Source organism: Tympanuchus pallidicinctus, unplaced genomic scaffold (assembly GCF_026119805.1).
Source record: "Tympanuchus pallidicinctus isolate F22 unplaced genomic scaffold, pur_lepc_1.0 scaffold7, whole genome shotgun sequence".
Lineage (NCBI taxonomy): Eukaryota > Metazoa > Chordata > Aves > Galliformes > Phasianidae > Tympanuchus > Tympanuchus pallidicinctus.
In genome coordinates this window covers 213872-240244 of record NW_026294791.1, presented here as the reverse complement: position 1 = coordinate 240244, position 26373 = coordinate 213872, and the positions used below count along the sequence as shown (strand labels likewise).

The following is a 26373-nucleotide window of genomic DNA, read 5'->3' as shown; positions in this document are numbered from 1 at the left end:
TTTTAGTATCAATTTAATTTAAGGCATCAGAACAGAACACGGTTGGGCCCAGCCTTTGAGCGACTAACCCTCATTTGATGGCTGCAACTCTGTGAAAGTTTCTGAGATGGCTTAGTGAGGGAGATGAAAGCGCGGACGGAGGCCTGGCGGTAATGGGGATGGTGTCTGCAGCTGCTCTTTGTTATAAAGCCCCCTTAAAATCTTAAAATAGCAGTTGCCTTTCATTATACCAACAGTGTATTAAAGGTAGAAGGGTCTTTTCATGGCTGTGTTCTTTGGGAAAGGAGCATGCACTGAATAGGCTTTCTCTATCTTTTGCCTCGAAAGCAGGGAATCGTTGTGTCTGCCAGGCTGCAGCACTGCTCGCTTTTGCAGCGTTGGGGCGATTACACACTTTGATTCTTTCATCTTTCTTTCCTTCCACTGTTTCATGAAGAGATTGATGCTTGGTCTCACCATTTCTAACTGTGTGCAGCCTCAACAGAGGACAATTAATTTCTGATTCTGCTGAGATCATTATTAACCTTCTGTCAGCTCAGACCAGATTTATCTTCCCCTATTTCTCACAACAGAGGTTTAGTCTCTTTCTCACCATCTGTGGTTTTCAAATTTCCAAGTGCCATTGAGGTAATAACGGCATTTGTGAGTTGTATCTTCTATACACTGAGGGTATAGAATATATATTTGCTTACATTACAAAAATTAGTAAGTGTAGTGCACATTGAAGGTAAGAGATTGACAAAACTGAGCCTGAGGTGCCTCCTGCTTCCAGGTACGTTCATGCTCTCAGCACTGAGGTGGGCTGTTCAGCACTTTCTGTTGGAAGCACTTACGTGAGCCATGTCTGGAAAGGGGGGAGGGCTGTTTATTCCTTCATTGGGCTTCTCCACAAAAACTGACTCCTAGGTTCTGACTAAGCTTATGAGGGCTGCATGTATTCAAGGCCTATACAAGCCTTGAGCAAATGGAAGTCGAGGCCAGGGCTCAGCACGTCTTCTTCCCACTGAGAAACTGTGATAATTTTTGTTGCTACTGACAGAAGCCAAATTTGAACTGCAGCCACATAAAAGTCAGCAGTTGTGTGTGATTCACGTGTCTGCATTCGACAGCCTCAGGTCAGCCGTACGTGTGATTGATGCCCTCTTGGGGGGATCTTAAAGCAACGTGTCGTACTCAAATCACTTAAATATTTCAATGGAAAAAATATATATATATATATATATATATATGAGACCTAAAATCAAGATAAACAGAGAGTTGTGCCTACGTTATATGAACCCATTACATTTTTATGATTGCACTTATTTTCCTGCAGTTTGGGTTCAGGTGAAGCTTGGATTCGTAGACAGGAATTTGTGGAAGTCCTGCCTGGGAGAGCTTAAATTTTATCTGCCCTAAAAACTGTAACATGCTGAAATTTGTATTCTTCACTTGATTGTTCTTGCTCATATTTACATCTCTAACATGAGGAATTTGTGCTTTTTTGTTGGGACCATCAATACTACTTTCATTTTCCCTTCAGCATGTATGCTCTTGCCAACCTTTTCATTTCTTTTTTTCATAGGCTTTTCACTCTCTTGAATTTACTTGAATCAGCCAATGTTTTGATAAATATCATGTCAACACTGTTGTGTCTACATTCACTTGCTTTTACATTGCAATTTGCAATATAAAAAATATATAAATATAAAAAAGCACCATACAGTGGCTGCTGTATGAAGATCTTGATCCTCAGAGTTACTGGGAGCTAAAGCACTCTGTGAATCTTTCCCCACATTCTCAGTTCTTTGAAGATCTGTGTTTGCAATGCTAGTTCTTAAAGCCTCGCTCCTTACTGACAGCAATTGTTGTTCTGCTTCTTTATGTGTTCTTTGCTGAAAATTAAATCAATTGGAACAGCTTCCCTCACAGTAAGTCAATTTTCAATAGATTCTATATACATTTTTCTCACTAAGTAACATGCTACCAAAGGCAAAGGATATTTTGCCTTCACAGTCATGATCCACATTATCATACCACTTCTAAGTATGAGAGTGTATGCCCTTTGTTAGCAAATACTTAATTAGCAAACATTTATTTGGCAAGGATTGTGTTTTGCCCCTTTCCTTCATTCCCTTCAGATTCTCTTGAGATCAAATGGATTTGTGAGCATGGCCATCATTCACTTTCCCTGTTGATCTCGAAGGCTTCCTCTCTCATCACGTGTCTGTACAAAGCACAATCTCCTTTTCTTATTTAGAAAGAAAAAAAAAAGAAAAAAAAAAGGAAAAAAAGCACAGGGGTACAAGCAAAATGTTATTCCACCTCTTCTCAGATTGCTAACATTTATGACAGCGCTTGTCCCTGCTGCAACATGCATTTGTGTTCTCTGACAGTATTGAAGTTGTCTGAAAAACAAGTGAATGTTTAGGATTTTGTTTTTCTGCTATAAAAAAAGTGATCTTGACCAAATTTCAGCCTATTTCTGAGCTACCTGTAAAAGGGCAGCTGCTCCCAAAGCTGCAGACCCATCAGGATGGGACTGGTGCAGTTCTGCAGAGTGTGAGTCCTCCCTGTGCAGGCTGACCCAGCTCACGGCTGTGTGCAGGGCTTGGTTGCATCTATGGCTCTCTCCTAAACCCCCACATGTAATGACATTTCAGTTCCCCTTGGGCCTAAGAACCCTTCCCTGCTGATGAGAATGTCACAAACACCTTCTCAATAGCCATAATTCATGCCACATATGAAACAACTACCTCGGTGTTTTTGGTTCTGCAACATCATGACATTCTTGAGTTGATCTTTCCAAATTGAGATGAGCGTAGTGTTTTGTTTGGGACATGCAGTGAGTTCCTTCTTCACTGGGCTGCTGGCAGCTCTTTGTCTTGATCAGGAGTAGAAACAAACAGAGCAACAATCGGAGCTTTGGTTTCAGCAATTCCTCCATTTGTTCTTCACAAGTTTGCCTTCTGCTTTCTGTTCTGTGTGCACATCACAAAGCCTCTCACAGAAAGCTGGGATCCATACGGCTTCTTTTCAAAGCTGGATGGAAATCCCAAATCTCAAGGCATCGTTCTGCCATTGGCACACCAGTCTTATGGGGCTACAAAGTTTCTAAAAATGGCAGAGGCAGCAGGGTATCATGGCAAGGATTTGAACTCTTCAGTTTGTATTTCTACACCTGAGCATACATCACACCTCCGAGAGGCACTGAAACCTCAATTTGCAGGGAACTCATTGGAACTCCTGCTGCTGGCACCTATGTTTTATTTGGCCAGCTTTCTCTTCTGCATACAGGCTGGCAGCATGTAATTCAGAAACATTGTTCAGGAAATAGGAAGGCAGCAGAGAAATGTCTTTAATTGTTTTGAAAGCCTTGACTCGCTACTGTGAAGGCAGTTTTGCTCCTGTGTATGTGCTTTTGCACTGAAAAAGTCAATATTACAAGAAAAGTAATTTGGTCCCTGATGAAATCAATATGTATATGGCTCACATCAGATGACTGTACAGAGCAATATCCTCTGAAATCAATGCCTATGGCAGGATATGCCCATTTATAACTTCACACTCATATTACAGTGATCCACTTTGAGGATAAGAGTAAAAGATCTTAGAAGCTGTAAATACAGAGAAGTGAATCAGATCACCTTTTAGTCAACCTGGATACCAGTGGTTATCCCTTATTTTTCACAGTGTATTGACCTCAGATTATGGCTTCCCAAACTATTGTATCTCACAGTCCAATTTCTTTTCTAAAAGACCCTCAATTGAGAGTGTCATATTGAACAAGACATGAATCTGAAATAATCCTGAAGCCTGGAAAAAAAAAACTGATTCAAACACGGGAGTGAAAGGAATTGTTTTTCTCAGCTGGGAGGTATTGTGAAACACCCTATCCAGCAGAGATGCTAAGTCATGGCCTGAAGAAATGATGGAGCACCTGGTGGGAAGGCAGGGCCAGCCCAGGGAAGCTCAGGTGTGTGTAATGCAATGCAATGCAATGCAATGCAATGCAATGCAGCTGAGTGACCAGAAGGGCTGGAGCCAGGATCCACCCCTGCCCAGACCTCATTTAAGGACTGGCAGTGGAGGTGAGGGTATCCAACTGGAGATCTTTGTGTACCTGAGGCTTTCTGAGGGTAAGGAGCTTCTTTTTCCTTCTCTCTTTATCCATGGCTGCTATAGTGTTCGAGTATGTATAATGTAGGCTGTAAGTTTGGTTGAGCAATGCCTGTATTTCACCTGGAATATCACTGTATATTCTAGACTTTGAGGAACAGGTAATCAGTCTTTTCATAGCTTACCTTTGCTTAAATCTGTAAGTGCCCTACGTCTATCAGCTGACCTCTTCCCCTGGATAACCACAGGGCTTTTATACTTCATGTTAGAAGAAGGTGCTTTCCAAAAAGGTTATTTAATGTTCTGTGTCTTTTTGATGAGCTTTTCCTTTTTCCTCCTAGTGTCTTTTTAGCCACTATGAACTCTGATTTCTGTTTGAAGTTAAATGGTGTGGTGACTGTAACTGATGTTCCAAACTCCATAGTCACCTCAAAGTCTGGGTGTGAATCTTGCGTTTCACTTTCCAAATCATAAGCAACTCCATCAGACATGGCTGGCATGAGTCAAACCGGTTTTCCCAATGGAAGTTCTGTAGTCCAGGTGGAGGGCAATGTGAAAGTAGTGCAGTCTTGAGCATGCAGTTGTCTCTTATTATTCCATAATTGTGGTTTTCTTATGTAGAATATCTGAAACAGTACTGCACTTTCTCTCTACCCAGTGCTTCTTACTGTAGACAAAGACAACATAATTTGAATTCTCTGTACATCTAAGCTAAAATAGGTATTAACAAAGGCTGTACTTGGTCCATACACGGAGATGCACAAGGAAAGGAAATTCAGAGGCAGAGATGTGCCTGCAAATGGTGCCCTGCATCTCCCTCTAGTGACCGCTCTGCACACAAACCTCGGTCTGGCCGTCCTAACTCCCTCTGAGCTTCTTTCTTTCAAGAAGTTGAAAATATCTTCTTTATTTTCACTAATGCACCAAGTTTATTGAAACTACACCTGGGAATGGCTAGTTTTTTCCCTTTTGATAGCTAAAGAATGCAGGCTTCTAGGACTTACTGTAATTTATTACATGGACCAGCAAAGAACAAATTTGGACTGGAATACTTCAATCTGATTATTTAGCTGTTTATGGGGGGGGGGCAGGAAATTGCATTTCTCACGCACACACATAAAGCAGGCATTTCTTTCCATCCTGACTCAGAACAAAACCAAATGCCAAAATCTTGAAATATTCCCATCCTATCTGTCTTTGTTTTCCCAGCTGCCCACGTAAATGAATTTCTTTTCAAGACCTCGAGCCTTAGTTCTCCCTGGGACGTGAACCTGGCCTCTGCCCACTATCAGTTTCCTGCAGGAATTGTTCTGTGGCTCACTATGAGTTACAAACTCAATGCATGTGTGAGGCACGTGTAACGGAGCAGGCTAACAGCCTTCCAGCAAGGTCTGTGCTTCAGCAATGTCGTCTGTGCTATAATCACACTGAAGGCTGTGCTGTGCTCGCTGCCTTTTGGCTGTCAGAGAGCCTGTCTCACCAGCAAGGATGCATCCAAAGCGGATGTTCAGCCACACTACTTAAGCTTATCAGTTCAGGGGAGCTGAATGTTCAGCGTTCTGTGGCAGGTTGTAGCGGTGCCTAAAGGCTTTAAGTTGTAAATCCAGATATTAGTAGCTATTGCAGGGCTGTTCTGTTTTCCTAAATCCTCCTTCAGCCCTGTTTTAAATGTTACACTGTAAATTAGCTTCTGTTGTTTCTCTTGAGGAGTTTGTTCTGCAAAACATCTTGCATCTGAGTAAATAATATGCTAGTTGCATGTGATTAATTGAAAAGATCTGCATTTCTGTTGCTCTGAAGTTATTTAGCAACACTGATGTGCCATTGATCTGATCAGCAGGTGGGGAAATCAGAAGTTGTAGGGGTTTTTTTTCCAGTTTCTGTTGTTTGTGGATGGTTGTCAGCAAATCACAGCTCAGCCCAGATCTGAATTTGTTTCAGAGCTACAACCAACTGAAATAGTTACCAATGAGGTAAATGTCTCTTAGTTTCTTTCAGTTCTAAAAGAGTTATCTGAGGCTTCCAAATAAAGTGAAGCTTTAGCTGTTGTGTGCTACATCAAACTGTTTTGCCAGAGAACCAGGCTGTAGCAGAAAAGACCCTTAAGGCTCATTTGGGAGAGCAGTTAATGGACTGCAATTTCCCTGTTAGTTCTGAGCTCAAGAATAAGCAGGAACGTTGGCAGGAGTTATCCTGCCCCATTCTGACCCTCAGAGGTGATAATGCTCCCTAAGCTGACAGGCACTCAGCTGGGGTGCAGCACTGCTTTGCTCAAAGGCAAGGCCTTGCTTCCAGACCTCATTGGTGCCTGGAGAGCAGAACTGAGTCCCCTTTTCCTATACATGTGATTTTAAAAGGTGCAGCAAGGAGCAGTGTGCCATCTGTTCTGTTACACAGCTGTAGAGAATCGTTATGTTAAAGTCTCATTTCTGCTTCTGTTTTTTTTTTTGGGGGGGGTGTAGGGAGTTGTTGTTGTAAAGGAAATAGCAAAATGATAGCTAAGAGCTGAGGCAGAGTTAGATGGCAAGTTTAACTTATTTTAAATCAATATGTGCTTTATTCAATAACTATTTGTTAGCTCTTAAACTGTGCGTATGGTAGAAATGGGAGGTTACAGCTATTCAAGTTCTTTATATATATATTTTTTCCTTTTTTATTACTTTTTTTTTTTTTTTTTTTTTTTTTTTTTTTGGTAATAATTAAGGAATGAAACAACTCACAGCAGGAATTTTACCTTATGCTTTCTGGATGGAAGTAAGCTCAAGTTGCCCTGTAGTCCTAAACCTTTTCCTTTACAATATTCACTGGAATACACAACCGAGAGCCTGGAAATACAGATACTGAAGGAAATGAGTGTTGATAGCTGCAGGGAGAAATGCAGTCCTTCTTTTAAGGTTAGACACCATCATGATCAAAAGAAAAGGGGGTGAAATTCTGGGAGAACAGAGAGCTGGACAGGCAGAAAATAAAGTAGTGTCCCCATTGTATGTGTGGACCATATGTATGGGCATCTTTACAACACTGCAACTTAAACACAGCTCAGCCTCTTAATGAGGATAGAATTCAGGCTTTGATTTTCCTCCTCTGATGGAGCTGCAGTTTGTACTGCCTGTTGGCATGCTTACTCCTGCTTTGTCCTTCTTCCAGACTTTTCCTCCTGCCTCCTTCCCTTGACAGAGGATTTGAAACCAGAACACCTCTTGCAGAATCATAGAATGGTTTGGATCGGAAGAGACCTTAAAGATCACCCTTGCTGTGAGCAGGGATGCCAACCACTAAACTGAGCATTAGAACAGCTTTGGTGGAGGATTTGCCACCAGCAAAGGCCATCCAACAGCCAGAGGATGCTGGAGAGGTAGGGCTTTTAAGCCAGGAGTTTCAATCAAGATGTAATAATTAGAGGAGCCATTGTTTCAAGCTCTATGTGTTTCTCTGAGGTTGAAATTCTCCTCTCCTCATAGAGAGGACAGGTACTTGTACCAGGTTGGTTACTTGTTTTAATGCCAGCCACCTGGAAGCACAGCTTGCTTATCCAATTTCCCACTGTACGGCTTAGAGTCACAGCTCTGTCTGCTGATGTCCTCCAATTGTCAATGTGTGATGACAGACAGAAAACAGACTGATTCCAAATTCCCCAGTATAATCAAGTACAGTTGCAGTGGAAGTGCCAGATACATATGGGTGAATTTTTTTCCACTGTAAGTTCCTACAGAGTCAGAATTTCTTCATCAGTGCAGCTCCTTGTTAAGAATTCCTGACGCAGGTGGGCAGGTGCAGCCACATAGACGTACTTGTGCTCCTTGCAAATGCCAATCCTGAGCTGAAAGCAGCACTGGTATTTGTCATGTTAGTGCATGGAGGCAAGGTACCCCTGCCTCTAGGGAAGGCTGATGAGTGCAGGCAGAGCAGCTCTCAGTGCAGAAGTGCTGCTTACAAGGCTGTGACTTCTGCCTGGCGCTGGGCTCTTTACAGAGCTGTGCAGCAGCTGTCCTTGGCTCTGGGTGGCCCTTCCATGCTTCTGCCATTGTATGGGAACTGCTGAGTCACGGCCTGAACCCCTGATTGATCACCTGAGGCGAGCCATGAGCCAGCCAGAGGAGCACAGGTGAAGGCAATTCAGCTGTGCTGCCAGAAGGGATGGAGCCTGGCTCCCCCCCCTCCTAGACCTATTTAAGAGCTGGCTGCCAAGGGGGGAAGGATCTCTTCTGGAGATCGCCTCTATTGGTGTTTTGTGGTGAGCCCAGCTGAAGTGTAAGCCTTCCGTTTTATTCTCTTTTGTTATCACTGTCCACTTTGCCTAACTCTCTTGATTATATTGTGATTGTAACATCTTGATATCCATTGATCATACAGCCATTCATGCCATGTGTCCTTGAGAATCCAAGGAGCAGAGAGCTGTGGAAGTGCGATGTGTTGATGCACTCTAAAAACTTGTTCCAGATAAGTCATAGCTCACTTCTCAGCTGCTTTTTATCATCCCAAGAGTTTTCAACCCTGAAATTGCCCTAAAATTTGCAAGTGCTATGATGCCTCAGTTGCAATGAGGCCGCTTACAAGCAGCCTTCCCTTCCATCCCACTCACTCACTGAGCATTCCCTGCTTAGTTCAATTAGCTGGGAAGAGGAAATAGCTCAAACAGCTCTAGTGCTGACCTTGGTTTCAAACCATAAGCTAACACATGAGCAAGGTTAGTAATGTGCTGAAACTGCTACTGGATTTTGTCTTTCGACAAATTACTCAACAAGTAGGATGCTTCATGCAGCATCTGCTGTGTACCAGATCTGGTATTTCCAGACAAAGCTGAGAAGCTGAAACAAAAGGTAGCCTCAATCTTTGTTTGAATTCATGTTTGCCATGGGCAATTAAGATCCACATGACAAGTGCAGGCTGCACATCTAATAAATCTAAAATGGAGACATACTCCAAACAATACGATCTCACTCCTGGTTATTTGCATCTTTGCAGTCCACCAGCCCTTCATCATCCTTTGATACTGACCTCCTTCACCGAACTGAAGATGAATGCCTTTAGGTAGCACGGAAATGAGAATTAGCAGATTCCCTATGAAATAGCTAACATGGACAATATCACTCATTTTAAAAAAAAAAAGAAAAAAAATCTGCTTCTCCCATCTGTGTTTTCTAATCTTTTTTTGGGGCATTTTATCTAAGAACTTGCATTGAATAGAAAAAAAGAGAATTCATTCATTTCCAATTGTAATGTTCCTTTTCTTCCTCTTATTTTAAGCTAGCAAGGTGTAAAGGTATAGAAAATGTCCATTTGGTTCTACATAATTGGAGTACCTCTCTTTTCACAGTTTCAGTGTTCGAGTTGCTCTTTTACTTGGATCTGGTTTGCAGCTGTCCTGCCTGGCTGCTCACGAAATCACATCTGTGCAAAACCGTTAAATATTCATAGACTTTTGTAGAAATCTTTTTGTAGCTGTTTTTTTCATAGTTGTAAGCTTCTTTCTGGAAATCCTCTAATTGATAGGCTGTATATAATATGTGTTCCTTCCAGATATTATCCACATCATCACTGTATTTGAACGAATAACATGCAAATAAGAGCTGAATTTTCTTCAACATCAACAGATGGATTTAAGCCACCATGCATCTCCTGATTTATATCTTCAGCCCTGGTTTAGGCTTAGTTTAGTTTTAGGACAAATCCAGGGATTTATCTTTAAGCCTCCAAATATATCCCTGCCAACAGTCCTAGGCAGAGTGCTGGTTACCCAGCTCTTTACATTCACTGAGCCTTGTAGTTCCCATGGTTTTGAAGACTTCACTAAAATTAAAGCACCTCTCAGAGTCAGTGCAAGCAATTCTCTTGGGTAAATGATTTCTTTGATCTCAGGTGTCCTGACAGGTTGCCCCATACAACTGCTGACTGAATGAGTCTTCCTGCGTTTATTACCTCCTTCCTACTTCAAGAACTGGGGCAAAGATTAAGAACCTGCATAGAATAAAAACTTAGCATATACGTCTAACACAAGTGTCATATTTTGCTGGAATTTCTCTCTGTCTGCAGTTTGCTTTACTGAGGGATGTCAGCTTCACCCAGACTACACCTGAAATCCTGCAGTGTGCAGGCAGCCCTGGTTGTGGCACATGGAGACAGAGCAAAGAGGTGCAGGGGCAGAATGAGGTTAACTGTGCATTCCATACACAGTAACTTGTTTTCAGGAAGCATTGGGCTCAGTGCATGAATTTTATATGGTATTTTTGTCTACGGAATTCTGCTTGGCCAAACCACAGCTCTGACCAGTGAGCACCTTCCATGAGATGCCAGATGTTACCTCAAATCCTCCCATGCTGCCATTTGTAGCTGCACCCTCCATGGAACCTAACTTTTATATGGAACAGCTCTCCAGGGAGCTTTGGAAGGGTATGCCAACGAAGGTCCCACCTCCACAGTCGAAATGCACTGTCAGTTATGAAAATGTGAGTTTTACTGATAAATAAGCACGTAAATTCGGGTGTGTGACCTTGACTCTCCTGTGGGTTTCTGTCTTCTGCATCAGAGCACAAGTGGTTACCATTAATCTGCTGAAGAACAGCTTCTGGGTCCCAGTTATTTATGTGATTCCACATCAAGCAGATGTTTGCAAACCAATGTCTCGAATGATGAGTTGAGGTTAAAAATTACAGCTAATTACCTGAGTTTATTTAACCCCTGGAATGCTCCCAGCATGCTTAGGGCTGTGCTTCTGTAGTCATCCAGGTTAACGATTTTCATTGTGCACTGCAAAATGTTCTCATACTTCACAAGTCTGGGTTGCTTTTCTGAGGCTGGTGGACAGGTGGTAAACCTCTTTTGAGCATAGTGCTGCCGGGAGTGATAGGAGTAGATGAAGTTCAAGGATAACGTGTTGGTAACAGCAGGGTGATGTCAGAGCAGGCATCTTACAAAGAGAATGTTTTTCTTTGAACCTACAGACCTTGATTGTTATGTCCAGGGTTTCCCCAAGAAGCAGGTAAAAACAAAAAGCTTTTTTTGTTTGTGTAGTGATCTTTGTTAATCTGGAATCTCAAATTATTGTCATTGATCAGCTGCCCTCACCTGTTTTGCTGTCTGAACTGCAGCCATCATGATAGCTGAACACAGAACCACATACAGTGAGCAGACAGTGTCCAATTTTTGCTGGACGTTGGCTTGAATGTACATTACCAGCTGTGCTCTGTTAGATCTCCAAATCAAAACAGAAAAGGAACATGAATGGAGGGCAGGGCTGAAATCTTACCAATCTCCATTAGTGTAAGCAGGAATGAGTTCCTTCCTAGATGCTGAGGAAGGCTGCAGGATGCATGATGTGCCTTCTCTTCATCAGCAGATGGAGACATTTTAAGATGTTCATTTTCTTAGGCAGGGGCTTTGAAGTTGTCGAGTCTTCTTCTGCGAAGCAAGAATTGTAAAATCGTCACCACTTGTAAGACAAAATTAAACAATCATCTTTAATTTTTTTCTAGTCACAATATTCTGCTGTATGAGGATGGGCATGCAGTTGTTGCTGATTTTGGAGGTAATGATTTTATGATAGATCTATAAACTAACCTAAAACTGTTTAAAACTGAACGTGTTTATTGAGGAAATACTAAGAAAGTTCTTCACTTTATTATGAGAGGAGTGGAAAAAGACTCTTAAGGATGAGAATACCTCTATTTCTGTCTCTAAGTTGTCTCATGCTGCGGCCACTCTGTAATATGCATGAGGAGAAAGCCCAGATGACAGTGAGAACAGTCAAATTGTGGGGTGACAGGACAGGCTTCTTTCCTTTTAGCTTAAAGGGCAGAATGAAGTTCTTTATTTCATTTATGGACCTTTCTTACTCTTTCTGTTCAACAGTAGGCCAGGCTGTACTCCTTAAAACGTGCAGCTTGTGCACTGTCACAGGGTGCCTCAGTCAAACTCCTCGGCTGAGATCCTCAGCTCTATGAGCTGCTGCTGATGTTGGCAGACGTGTGTAGATTTATACTGGTGCAGCATTTGGCACCCAGGCTTGAGAAGTCTTGCTGCCTGTGTGCACTCTTGTTGAATAGCAGCCGTTGCAGGTTGTCTGGATTTTCCAGACCCTGGTGTTATTAAGAAATACCTTTTACAAGGACTTTTTTACAAGGCAGGTGCCTGCAGTGACTCGACAGTAAAACCAGCTCTGTTCTGTGTGTTTCAGAATCGAGATTTTTGCAATCCCTGGATGAAGACAACATGACAAAACAGCCTGGGGTTTGTTTTTTCTTTTGTTCCATGTAGTTAATGTAAAGCTTAAGGGCAAATCCAGGTTAGGAGAAAATAACCTTAAAAGTAGGTTTGATGGGGTTGGTGAACTGGAATAGTGTGGGAGCTGTTTCAGTATTTTTCCTTCCTTTAGCCTTCTTTTACTAGCAGAGATCTGTGAATTAAAAAAAAATTAATCTGCAGTAGAAAATAACTTTTATACAGCTCTTCCTTCTGTAGACTTATCTGTCATCTTACAGAGCAATGGAGGTAAGGAAACAAAGAAAGAACAACAGTGTAACTAAAGGAAAAAACACAGGAGGAAATAAACTCTGTTAATACATATTTGATGTTCTTTGCATGCAGAACCTGCGCTGGATGGCTCCCGAGGTGTTCACCCAGTGCACGAGGTACACCATCAAAGCTGATGTGTTCAGCTACGCTCTGTGTCTCTGGGAGCTGCTAACGGGCGAAATTCCATTTGCTCACCTAAAGCCAGGTAAGATACGCAGTGAATTAATGCTTAAGGGGCTCTGAACCAGTTGCACAGAAAAGCATTAATTACTATTTTACTAAGCATCGTTATTAGGTGGCAAGACTTGGTGAAAGGCACAGATCTACCCCACTGTAATGCCATCTACTATTTATTTTTGTTACAGTAGAGGTTTTCAACCTCCCGTGCCACTGAGAGCAGCCTTTGCACTTTGTCCTCCTGTGTCTGCATCTTTGTGCAGCACTCTGTGCTCAGGAGGCAGCTTGGTGGAACTGCACAGATGCATTTCACTCCAGTGTGAAAACTTGTGAAAAATTGTGGGATTCTTGTTTTGTTCTTAAGTGGGTTTGAGGTACAGAATAGAGCTGCTGGGGGCAGAGATGTGCAAGATTTCTCAGATGGCTGTCAGATAAATTTTTCTTTTATTTGGAGACAGCGTTATATGTTTGGAGACAGCATTTTGATCTTGATGAAGGTGGCTTTCTTTCAGCTTGTACAAATGGCTGTGCCCAAGCAGAATACAAATGGTGTTAATATTGCATAAATATATCGGTGCTCACTCATCTATTTTTCCATGTGCATCTGTATGTCTAATTCTGTTCCTCAGCAGCCTATCATTGTGCTATTCCCTGATCTGGTCAATTCCTTTACAAAGTACCCGAATACTAAATGAAATCCAACGTGTTCTTTAGTGCAGTCTCTCTGAAGTACTCCTAACTGATATGCTTATTAGCTGAAAGAAAAGTCCTGCTAATAGAGAAAGGAGACAAAAAAAAGTGGCAAATTAACTTTGTCAAGTATGATAGGTGTGTACACAGTGATAACACACCTGTGTTTTCCCCTTCTCTTTTTCTAATCCTGTGAAACTGATGGCAGAAATTGTTAATTTGGCACAAGAAGACTTGCCATCAGGTGGTACATTGCAGTACCTTTGGTGGAAAGAGGGAGTGTTCCTCACTGCAATCTTAATGTACTTTGCATTTGCCTTCTCTTTTTGCATAGTGCCTGCTCGGCAAAGCATGATTCCAAAAGTACACTCACCAGAGTGCAGCCAACATTAGGCAAGCTGCGTTTGCCTCTTCTGTCCGTGTTTAGTCACAGTATCACAGGATTTATATGCTATTGGCATTCTGAAGCAAGTGTGCAGCCAAGAACTGCAGTAAGAATGAACCGTGGCTGAAATTATTCTTATGGCAAAGGCTGTGACAATAGTGGGATATAATTAAAAAAATTACAGTATTGTTGCTATCTTACAATTGGAGTGCATATCCCACATACTCTGACCACAGGTTATTTTCTTAGGGCTTAACCACAATTAGATTGTCTACATCCCCACTCAGCCACAACCGCGGTGTCGTTCCATTCAGTGTCGCAGGGTGCCTTAGCTGTCTGTAGAAACAGTTTGGATTTGGAGCCTCTCTAAGCTACGAGGGGCCACGGGCCCGGTGGTTACGCGCCTGGCGCCCCGGCTGTGTGCCAGCAGATAGGCTGTGCTTTCCTAGGGGCTCCGCACCTCCTGGATGCTCACGTCTTTGTGCCGGGCTGTTCCCGCAGCGGCGGCGGCGGCAGACATGGCGTACCACCACATCCGCCCGCCCATCGGATACTCCATCCCCAAACCCATCTGCGCGCTGCTGATGCGGGGCTGGAACGCCTGCCCGGAGGTGAGTGCTGTCCCGTGCAGCCCCAGCCGCGGGCTCAGGTCTGGGTGCAGGTCCACACGCCCCAGAAGCTCACTGAGATGAGTTCTGATGCAGAATGCAGTGGGACAGGCGGTGGCACGGGCTGAAGGCGCAGAGCAGTTGGAGGCTGAGGGGAAAGCAGCTGATCGGCAGCTGTTCGTTGGAAACTCGAGCGACTGTGGTGCAAAAGTTCAGTTTTGACTTGTGATGAACAGAAAAGTACTTTTTGCTCTCAGACTTCTGTAGATGTTTTCAGTGAATGTTGATATTTTTCCACGTGAAAAATGAAATCTGTATCATCAAAATAGTTGCCCTAAAAGTTACACTAAAAAGTGTAAACCTATTTTTCTACCGTGTTCTAAAGCCGTTCTCTGATGCACTGAAAAGATATCAGCACAAGAGCTGAGCATAAGACAAGAGGGCCAGCAGGGCCCTCCTGAGCACCATCCCGGCTCCTGGAGCAGTTATGGGCAGGACACGAGCACAGGTTGCAATCTCTCCTCTTTCCAGGGCTGCTTTCTTCATGGCAGTCGCTCTCAGCACATAATCTGCAGAACTTCTGATTCTTTTGTGTTCTTTTTCTTCAATTGCTATTAGGAATAACTCTGGATTCTACTTTCCTTCTCTCAAATGGAGGTTAGATGAAATTAATGAGGATACGTTGCCTAGTCCAAGATGCTGATCCCAGCAGGTTATGGCTTAGTGATATGCTCTCAGTCCCTGTCCTGGTTCTGTCCCTCCCAGCTCCTTTGCTCCATAGCCCCTTCCTGGCAGGGCACTATGAGAATCTCTACCTCCTTGGTCTGTGCAGCACTGCTCAGCAACAATTAAAACATCAGTGTGTTGCCAACAGTGCTTTTCTCTTAACACCAAAGCATTGCATTGTATCAGACGCTGTGGAGAAAAGCAAAACTGTCCCAGCTGAAACTAAGACAGATTTGCACATTTTGAAGTTGAATTAGGAACATTTTGGATCTGTTCAGAACTGACAGGTAAAACCTTTGGGTCCAACACCAGTCCTTGCTATGAGAGCATGCAGTGAGTTCTAAGATCTGCAGCCAGAGGCCTTCAGTGCAGCCCGCTGGGCAGGGAGTGCAAGGGAGACAGGGAGACAATGTCCTGGAGACTGGGCAGTCCTCAGCATCATAATGGGTATGGATGCTCTATAAAGGAAGAGAGCCATAAATCTTAGTGTGCTGCCTAAATTTAAGATAGCAATAGTTTTAAAAGTTTAAGCTTGTGTCAAAGTGAACGTCAGGAAGTCAAGCACAGTAATGCTTCAAGTACAGCAACTTGCATGTTAAAGAGAGCAGACGTGGTTTTGAGCACTGTAAGTATGATTTCTCACGTTAAATTAATCTCATGCTGTGTGTTAGAGGTCATAAACACCACTCTCTGTTCTGGCCAGTTAACCTTCCTGTCTTATCTTTCTTTCAATTATATGCTGAGTTGTTCTGTTTGTCTCTAGCAGTACAGGATGTTTGCTGTCTGATTCTTCCCATCACCAATAGTGTTATTCAATTAACTGAGTAAAATGTCCTCAGCTGAATTACTTTTCTTTTTTTTTTCTGATGATTTAATCAAACGCTTCTTTATGGCTTGTGAGTTGCTGAAAATTCTCACTGCAATAATGCTAACAACTTTCAGGAACACAGGGAGAGTTTGTGGTATTGAAGAAAGAAAGTTATTGCTGCATCTTTCTCATGCCACAGTCAGAACAGCTTTTTAAATGGAGATTCAGCTGATTATCCCAATTAACTCAATAGCACCAGCAATAAAGAAAATAGAATGTGACTGTTCTTCCCCTCTGAGATTCAGAAATGAGGGTTGAAGAAAGACAGTTTTATATTAGCTTTTGCAAACTGTTGCTATTTCTGCACTAAAGGGAAAACCAACTAAACCAAAGCTGTAAAAATACCATCCCCAGACTGGCGGGGCCATCAGAGCCACTGCAGGATTTCGTGATGCTAAGACCATCCAAATACATTTACTGAACAGCCTTTAGATCGCCGTCCTTATAGTGAGCATCAAATCTTCCAAAGCAGATTGATACCAAGAACTCTTCCTGTTCTGCATCCCACCCGTATTTCCTAACTGGGTGGTTCATGCACAGCTCTGTGTATTTGCACATGAAATTGCAACTGTGGGAGCGTGGGTGCCTGCTGGCACAGACCCATCAGGGCTGCCTTACTGATGGTACTGCTCTGGCATTTGTTGAGCATCAGAATGATGGGTTTGTTCACAGCATCTGAGTCCGGCAGTGTCACTCAGCAATGGAGGATGGTGTGCATCAGCTGAGGTTATCTCCATGTAGTTCTTCTCACAGAGGATTTTTTGCCAGGCAAGTGACCCTGTGGGCTCCATAGGGCCATCTCTGCACATGCTGCAGCTGCATGCACAGTTTGGCACGTGGCCCTCAGCTGTCTGGAGAGGCAACAAACCTGCTCTAGAGCGGGTTAGCTGCACTAGGAAACACACTGCAGGAGAGGGCTTAGGATTTGTTATCACTGTTCTATATGTTTGCTCTGCTGGTGCTGTGTTGGCATACAGGGACCTCACTTAACAGTGGGAGTTCCAACACATGTTAATGGGAAGAGATTTTGGAGCTTGTGTAATTTTCTGGTGTTACAGAAGCCTTGTAGCATCTGCTGCTTCACATTACTGAACCAGGGACTTTCACCCTGGAAGCAGAGCCCTAGAGCCCCTCTTTCAGTTAGTCCATCTAAGAAAGGCAGGTAATCATGTGCCTGAACCTGTCCTTGCTCTGGATACCTGAAAGCTCTCTTAAGTAAAGCACATGTGTAGGTGCTGCAGCAGGACAGTGCAGAGGGAGGTCAGTGTGACTCTGGGCTCCCAAATAACTCTGGAGTGCTTTGTCCCCTTACTGTAGTCCATGCTGTAAGCTTATGTTTCAGCTTGAAAACTGCAGATAGAACGTGTTTGCTATGGAGGGTATGGTTAGCTGTTTTATTTTGGTGCTATTACTGTTTCCTGGATACTTGAATACACTTGTCTCCCATTTTATGAACTAATGTTCCATTACAGATGAGGGGGCAGTTTGTTTGTTTTATTCCATGTAACTATAAAGCAGCTGCTAATAACCATCAGCAAGTAGCTCCCACTCTTCTTACAGTTATTAATAAGATGTTATATTAAATTGTTGACTTAAGTGAGCAGTATGTGACAGATAGAGTCACTATAACTTGTTAGCAGTTCACTGAGCACCAATAAAAATAAAACACCCTTTTGGAATTTTAATGCACTTTGCTGCTCATCAGCATCACTCCAACATCGCTTAATCTTCCTAATGCTTGAGAGCTGCACGGCAGAATTGGAAGGCAATTGATAGCTCAATCAGCCAGTGGGTGACTCAAATTCTGCACAAAATGTGGGGGGAAAAAAAACTTAGTGAAATGGATTCTTTTAAAGGCCTTTTCCTACATGAAATGGCTTTACACTCAGTTACAAAGACTTTGAATTATGTCTGAAGGCCTCAGGAAAGTTCCAGGAGGTCCAGGGACTGAACAACAGGAGCCTTTAGTCCATGCAGACAGTGCCTGTCCTGAAACTGTCAGTACAAATCCCAAATGCTGCTGTGGATTCACTGCACAGAATAAAAAGCACTTGTTTCAAAGTGTCTCAGTTACACCATGTATGTATCTAGCATGCATTATAATCTCTGATGCAGGGATGTCATTCCTCACAAGGGGAGAGACCCTGTGCTGCTAATTAATCATCATAGCAAGCAGAACAAACAATGTAACTAAGCAGTGAAAAGCATCGCCTTACTATTCTTTGTCCAACAGCATTCTTTGTCCAGCATTGCACTGAAGGTGCAAAGATATTTTCCGTCTCTGCTTTTATGTGAGTGGAGTCACCTGGTAAGGGAAAATGGTGAACTAAATGGTGAACTTCAGGGCTCAGTGGGTGTTCACTGGTCAGAATTCTCCAGCAGGAACCATGCAAGCACACAGAAAGGGGAAGATAAGGGTTTCTGTAAGTGCAAGTATTTCTCAGGAGTTCATCCGCTGATCTTCACAGCTGTTGCTGTTAAAAACCTTATTTACAGGCAAAAAGCTTCCTCCTCATATATAAGCATATATATAAGCATAGTCAATCATCTACTATTACTTTTACAGAAATCTTATGGCCTGTTATTAGTTCAAATCTGATTGTTTCGGAAAAATAATAATAATGTAGACAACATTAAACACACACCTCTTCACTTCAGAGCTTAGCACTGAACATGCAGTTCCCATCAGATTCTCAAGCAAACTGAAAGCAGTGTGGTGAAATTCAAAGGAGGGACACGGAGGGGATTTGTTACTCATCTGTCTGTGAGTCTGTTTAAGTATAGAAGTTGCTCCTTCTACTTAACGCAGCTCTGTTTTGTCTGTTATGTTCGCAGGGTAGACCAGAATTCTCGGAAGTGGTCACAAAGTTGGAAGAATGTCTGTGCAACATTGAGGTAAGAGCTTCATTTCTTCTGTGGAGCCTCCATGTCTATGATGTGTGCTCAGGGGTACGAGCAGGTAATGAGGTAAGCAGTGGCTTTGGAGTCTGCAAGCTGCTCCATCCTGTTGCAAGCCAGAACATCACATTTTTAAGGCATGTTTTCAATTCTGGGTTCATGGGTGCCAGAGGGAGGCTGTGGGAACCACATATTGCTGCGTCAGCAGCTGCTCAGAGGGAGGAATGCTGAAGAACACACGAGCAGCAGGGCACTGCACTGCAGGCCTCAGCAGGCTTGTGCTCCACATCCAGCAAACCCAGGTCTGCTTCGTTTAAAAAAGTAGAAAAGTAAAACTGGCTGAGACCTCTGGGAGAAAAGTAGAAAGAGAAAACATAATAAGGATGAACACAGAGGCAAATTCCTGTTCTGCGCAGCAGCTGTGGCAGAGGCAGATGTGTCAGCATTCAGCTTTGTGAAATAGAAGTGACCAAGCAAAAACCAAACTTGATTCAGGGCTGCTGTTTCTGAAAACATATTTTCTGTGTGCTTGTATACATCTAAAAGAGCTAGATGAGGAAAAAAAATTCATTCCTCCTGAAACATGGCACTACTCTTGATTTTAACAGTTAGAAAAGGCACTTGTACACCATTACATTCCTCCATGCTCTGGCTGCAGCTGGAAGGTGTTTGCTCTATGTGAAGGTGGAAGCTTTTATGTGTCAAAAAAAAACCACATAAGCACTGAATCATGAGAAAGTGTTCCATCTCATGGGGCAGCTGGCTTCTGTGACACATAGGCAGCAGTGTATGCGGGAAGAAATCTGGGGCCAAGAGCTTAGGCAGAAAAAGAAGGGGGGGGAAGTTTTTTGTTTGTTTGTTTTTAAGCTGGAGAGTGAGATTTCAGCTCTGTTGTGTCCAGGGTAAAGCCTTTTCTGAGGGGAGTTCTAAGGAACAATATCTATAGTAAGTTAAATGCTGCAGCCAATGAAGGATGAGAACTTGCTTTCTAATTCCTCTTCTTTTTCTTCTCCTTGCTCAGCAAATCACTTCTTCTCTTTTAAATCTCTCTGAATCCAGGTGTGGTGAGGACATCTTGCTCCAGTGAGGCTGCGTCCGTGCTGCTGTGTGCATTTATACTTAATACCCTTATGTTCACATGCTAGCTCTCTCTTTCACTGACCCCCAGGCACTCGGAGTCCTCCCACCGCGCAGCACTGCCGCCATTCAGCACAGAAGGCGGAGTCCCAGGCAGTGGCTCCATAGGGGATGCTGCAATGCCCCCTGGCTGCATAGGAAATACTCACGAGCCACATCACTCACGGCTGGGCTAAAGTGGGTCTTCCTGAAATCCTACAACCCCAGCTTGAAAACCCCAGGTGGTAATGAACCAACCGCTTGGTTTGGCAGACAGCATCCGATGTCCTCAGCTGCTGAAAGTCAAGAGGCACTGTTCTTTTCAGCCGAAATATAAAGGCAATACGGGACGCACAACTTGCAAGAGCGGAGGAAAAAAGTAATACGCTGTGTGCATTAACAGTGCCTGTTATGTTTTTGTTTAAATGCAGTTGATCTCTCCAGCTTCCAGCAACAGCAGTGGCTCTCTGTCTCCCTCTTCATCCTCAGACTGTCTCGTTGCACGCGGAGGACCTGGCCGCAGTCACGTCGCAGCACTGCGCAGTCGCTTTGAGTTGGAATACGCTTTGAATGCAAGAGCTTACGCTGTCTGGTCACAGAGGTACATACCTGCCATTGCAGGAAAAGAGGGCTCTTGCTCCTAAACAGCCATAGCTCTTCCCAGGGCTGCGTGGCTCGCCTGCCTTAAATGAGAGTTCCCTATAGCAGGGATTGCCCCTCACTGCCAGGTAAGGCCGTGCAGGAAGCAGAAACACCCTGGGTTATGCATCACACAGCAGATCCCCTTCCAGGTCTGACTGGAAGAGTGTTTTTGCAGTTGTCTTCTCCTGTAGCTGCTATAGCACTGTGCTCTGGGTTATCTGAATGCCGAGGAAGCTGTTCTGCTGTCAAAACAACATCTAAGCGTTTGCATTTTTCACACCAAATTAGTAGAAAATCAAGGGTGAGAAGGAATGGCTTCAAGTTGTGCAAGTGGAAATTCAGGTCAGATGTTGGGAACAATTTATTTCCTGGAAGGATGGCCAGGTGCTGGAAGGGGCTGCCCAGGGAGGTGTTCATGAACCATTTAGGTGTTGTACTGAGGGATGTGTGTTAGTGGGAAATAGTGATGGTGGGCAGGTTGGACTGATGAGCTTGAAATTCTTTTCTAACCTCTGTGGTTCCCTGATTGCATGATTAAGGTTGGAAAAGGCCACAGTCTGGGCTGTAGGTGAAAGTGTCCAGACTGAGGAGAAGACAGACAGCAGCTGGGCTGTCCCAGCAGACACAGGGCAGTAAACACAAATGCAAAGTTTCTTCTCCTTTAGGGGAGCAAAGGGAACTCAGCCTCACCAAGCATTGCTGCTGATGTTCCCTGGGATCCTGGGACACATCCTAAAAGTTACGTTTTGGTCAATATATGCCCCCAGGAGGATAAGAGTTCAGGCTAGGTTCTGTGACAAGGAGGCAAAGGGGTGCATGGACCCCTGCCCTGGGACAGTGGGGGAAAGGAGGGGAGATGGGCTAGATGAAGGATAATGGCAGCAATGAGCTAAGGAGAATCAAAGAAAAACCTTTTTACTAAATATGATAGCAGAATGTGAGATACCACAACGTAATACAATATGATTGGAAACAAAGCCAATAAATAAAATGAGAGGAGTTGGGGTTCAGAAACTCTCTTACTGTAATGCTGTAGGTGAAGCAGGCAGGGAGCACTGAGGGCACAGAGGCAGCCTGGAGACCCCAGCTCTGCTTTGTCTTTCCCTCCAAACGAAAATTAGAAGCAGAGAAATGAAGTCTTCTGGGAGCTGTAGTTCATTCTTCCTGAGCCTAAGATGCCAGAACTATCAGCAATCCACGGGACTGCAGCATTAACTCTTTAACTGCCAGCACAGGACATGATGTTATGATATATACTGATGAAAAGCCATCATCAAACGGTGACAGCTCTCAATATTTTCATGGCAAAGCAACATGTGGGTTCTATGTGTTACTGTAACACTGAAGTTAACGTCTGAGGCAAGTACCCCACTGCCTGGATCTGAGGGCAAATGTAGCAATCTGCTTTCTCTGTCCCATGCAGACTGAGAGTAATGTGAAAACGGAACTGTGCTCTCAATCTCTGTCAGAAGAGCTGTGCTCTTAGTTTAAACTTTACCCTTTAGCACCACTTAGCAGTCACAAATTGTAATAGCAGAGCCCTCATTGCAGTTAACATGGGAAATGAGAAATATGGGCAGCTGAAATGAGGAGCTGTGTTGGAGGAGTGGGGCAGATCGGGCTTTTGCAGTTTGGGGGCTCAGAGGGAGAGGCAGAAGGCAAACACGTGCAGGCAGTCACTGAGATCTTCCACTTAGAAAAACAAATGACACACAAAAAGTTCATCTGGTGACATGAGGTCCCTGGAATTGCTTTGCTGTACAGACAGGACGTGGCAGTGGGGGCTGAGTCAGGATGGAGGAAATGTGAGCAGCCTTTTATTTTCTGTGAAGGGGCAGATGGCACTGCTGGGAGTCACGGATGTCCAGGGAAAGAATAAGAGAGTGATGCATTTAGGTTTGAGTGTAGCTGCATCAGAGGGAAACGGGGAGCCTTGTATGTAACTCAGTGCTCTCCATAACATGCTGAGGTTTGTTAGCACACCAAAAGGAGATTTTCTGTGGTGCCAGCAGTTACTTAAAGTTGGGAGCTTTTGTTGCACGTCCTGCCATACCAACTAACAACAAATAGCACCCAGGAAGGAAGGCTTACCCAGGGGCACAGCACTCAGCACAAAAGGAATGGTTTTTTCAGTTTTTCAATTATGTGTTACACTGATGTGATCGATTAACAACCTCGCTTTCTGATTGCATTTGTTCCTTAGGGTTGCTTCTTCCTTTCCTTGCTTTGGAATTATGATTGTTTTCAGCAGGATTGGGCCACGTTCTGGGTTTTTTTCGTAGCTCCACTTCACCACAGAAACACTTCTGATGGAAGCTCTGTGTACCATGGGTTGGAACAGCCCTGTTTCCTGCCTTGTAACTTTGGCTGTGCTGAGCAAACACAAACCTCCCTCCTGCATGGTAACTGTTGCTATGTGCAAAATAATGAGAGGTGGGCTGCTGCAGCCTCGTGACGAGTTGGATGTAATAGCAATGTGTTTTAATTGTCTGACAGGGCAGCTTAATGTCAACTCATCTCACTATTAGATGCTTAATGTTGATGTTTCACTTCTTTCCATCTTCAGTATTCCCACAGAGCCTGACAACAGTGTCTGACAATGATTAATGGTCTCTTTTTTAAGTAGCTGGGGTATATCACATGGTGCCCATTCCTTCTGCATCTACAGGAAAAACTCTGTGACTCGTTTAATCTTATGTAAACTGACAGCTTCTATCTGATTTGCAGCACGGGGCAGCACCCTTCTCAGGGTCTGTCTTTGGATGACATGAGGAGGAACTTCCAGTACCCTCCAATAGACAAAAACGGTGAGTTACTGCAGAATATTCCTCCTAGTATCTCAGTATGGTTAAACAATGCAGAGCTGCAGTTTTCTGGCAGCCTGATAAGAAAGCTGATCTTCAGTGCACACTGCTAGTTACAGAGAGGTCTCACCCCATTCTCCTGCAGATCCTGGCCCCCTTTCCCCTGCACCCTAGGCTTTTGGAGATGGTCTCCCTGTGCATGTGGGTCTGTGAATAAGGAAAGAATGTGGCATTGTATCCTCAAGGCTGCTCTTCTATTAAAAAAAAAAAAAAAAAAAGCCATAAACAAAAGAAACCAAAGCACCTGGACCATCCTACTTCTAAAGTATCACAGCAGCAGGAAGCAGCACAACCTTTCCTTCTCAACATTCTCACTCCTCTCAGAAAAAATCCCATCGTTCTGCTCCCACGGGAGCAGAAGTTCTGGCAGCTCCTTCCTTTTGTCATCTTGGCTTTCCATCACACTTGAGCATATTTTTATGCACCATCAATGCAGCTTTCTGGTGCATCCTAGTCCCTGTAAAACTTGTGCTAGATAGCCATTGTTCAGGTCTCAGTTTGCAAGCAGCAATTTGGAAGTCTGCTTCTTGACTCCTTGTGAAGTCAGCAGCTGCTTCTCTGCAGTTAAAATGTGTGCAACCTTTAAAGGGCATATGAACATGCAGATGGCAGAAGGGATGCAGACCCTGCGTAAATCTTTGTTTCTTGGTGTAGAATCTAGAATTTGAATGTTAATTTCACCTTCATGAGATCTTCATGCACCTGAGGCTCAGCTGAGCATCCAAGAAACACCTCCTGTGGTTAAAAGCAGCTTTGGCTGTGTGCAAGCTGTCAGGCAGTGCAGGGTTTGTGCTTAGCTGTGAAGCAACAGTAAATCCCTGCTCAGTAACTTCCTGCCCAGCACTGTAGAAGTGGGCATATCTATTGAGAACATGATTTTGGAAAGGCTCCAGCTGCCATCTCACAGTGCTGCTCATTCCACCAGCACGAGCTGATCTGTTTGCCTGAACGTCCTAAGGTGCTTCAGGGACACGGTGACAGGATGTCACTTCCCTGTTTATGTGATGACACAGCCAGAGCTCATCCCCTGTGAACGCAGCATTCAGTGAGCAGAGCTGAGCACAGCACGGTGCAGTTACCTTCACCTCGTGACAGCACCACAGATGGTGCTTCCTGTGTTTGCCCAGAACTTCCCAGACAGTCTTGCTCTTCCCAGCCCCCCAGCCAGGCATGACATGCCAGGAAACCCTGCTTAGCATAGCAGGAAGGTATTTTCTGACATGATCGCTCATGGTTGGCAGTGGTGCCAGTATGCACAGCCTCACTTGATGTGAAGCAAAACTCCAATATACTCTTACCAAAGAGCCACAGATCAGTTAAAGACTGAGGCTTCAGCACTGCCTGCATCAGCCATCTCTGTAGTGGGCAAAGGAGACAAACAAAAATGGTAGGAGTCGTGAGCTGATGGTGGAGTATGGCAGCAACATCAGTGCTGAGGAGCAGAGCTGGACAGTGAAGGATAGCACAGACCTGTGAGGAATATTGAGGATGTGAGTGAAATCTCCTTTAAGCAATGCTTCATCGCCCAGCCCTCAAAGTACAGCATGCCCTGATTAGAAGATAAATCAAGGTTCTCTCTGGCTGACAATTTCTCCATGGCATGTCAGGTGGAAAAGCACATTGGAAATACAGCTCTCTTAAGAGCAGCTGCTGTCCATGTTGCAGCATCAGGACCAAATTTAAAAGCAGCTGCCAGAATGCAGGTTCTGAGCTCTCTGAAACCCTAATTGAAAGGGAAAAAATTAGGTATTTTCAATGTCAGATTCCCCCTGTGCTATTAGAACAATGAGATTCATGGTTTTGTGCCACTCACCAAAGCTTCTTTGTGCCTATCACGACCTCTTCCCCTGACTGATCAGTCTGCTTACTTCCCATTTAGATTTTTCCTCTGTAGATGAGGTTGGAGATTTGCAGACAGCTAGAAGGTCTGTGCCCACATCCCAAAATAGCATGCACATCATTTTGTTGTCACTGTCACTGCAGAGGAAGGCAGAAGTAGCACTTCTCCCCCATGTGAGCATGCACTGAGCTTTGCTCTGCACCTTGCAGGTTATGTGTCAGACCCCATGAGCACCATGAGGTTTCACTCCTGCAGCAGCAGCTTCGAGGAGAGCAGCTGACAGCACAATGACTTCCTGCAGAGGGCTGCCAGGACCTGAGCAGCAAGAGTCAGACTGGGCAGCCCAGAACTGAACCACTTCATCTGCTGGTGGTGAGCATCCCCATGATGAGCTTTGTGCCATCACCTGCTGCTGCTGACATGGAGGAGGCAGCTTCTTTCGGTGGTGTGTATCTGATTTTAACAAAGCTTTTACTAAAATCACATGCTTCAGTCTTTCAGTAACAAAAAGACTAAAACAGGCACTCCAAAACAAACCTTTAACCAGAAGGAAAACCTGAAATGAAGCCAGGTTAAGAAACAGAATACAGAGCAGGGAAGCGGACTGTACTTACATCCATACCAACATGCACCCACTTATGGCTGCTTTGTACCATCTCCTGGTAATACATCAACAGCAGACACTTGAAAATGACAGGAAAAGCTTTTATGGGCAGAAAAGTCTTTACCTGGCCAAGTGCTTGTAAACATCTTTAATGGTAATTAAAATAGCTGGCTCCTTGAAGAAAGTGGTTTTTGTTAATTGGTCTCTCCGAAAGATGCACAGGGTTTCAGAGGAAAGCATGTTGTAGAGCAGTGATCATTTACCAATACAAATGAGAACTCTGCAAAATGTAAATTACTGAACAAAACCACACAGAATCACAGACTGTCAAAGAATAGAAGGGTCC

General features: G+C 43.9%; 1 protein-coding gene across 3 annotated transcripts in view; it reads left to right on the top strand.

The window, feature by feature from the left end:
• The window catches only part of TNNI3K (TNNI3 interacting kinase), a 47065-nt gene extending 20854 nt beyond the window's left edge, over positions 1–26211 (top strand). Inside the window, exons 18-25 of one of the 3 annotated variants that reach the window (XM_052666857.1) lie at positions 11571–11623; positions 12272–12324; positions 12682–12814; positions 14363–14472; positions 18899–18958; positions 20509–20678; positions 23447–23526; positions 25633–26211. In XM_052666857.1, coding sequence (XP_052522817.1) covers positions 11571–11623; positions 12272–12324; positions 12682–12814; positions 14363–14472; positions 18899–18958; positions 20509–20678; positions 23447–23526; positions 25633–25703 — 730 coding nt within the window. In that variant the 3' untranslated portion in view covers positions 25704–26211. Of the gene's footprint in view, positions 1–11570; positions 11624–12271; positions 12325–12681; positions 12815–14310; positions 14473–18898; positions 19021–20508; positions 20679–23446; positions 23527–25632 lie in introns of those variants that run through there. The other 2 variants (XR_008202426.1, XM_052666858.1) reach the window with 2 other exon arrangements.
• The last annotated feature ends 162 nt before the right edge of the window (positions 26212–26373 follow it).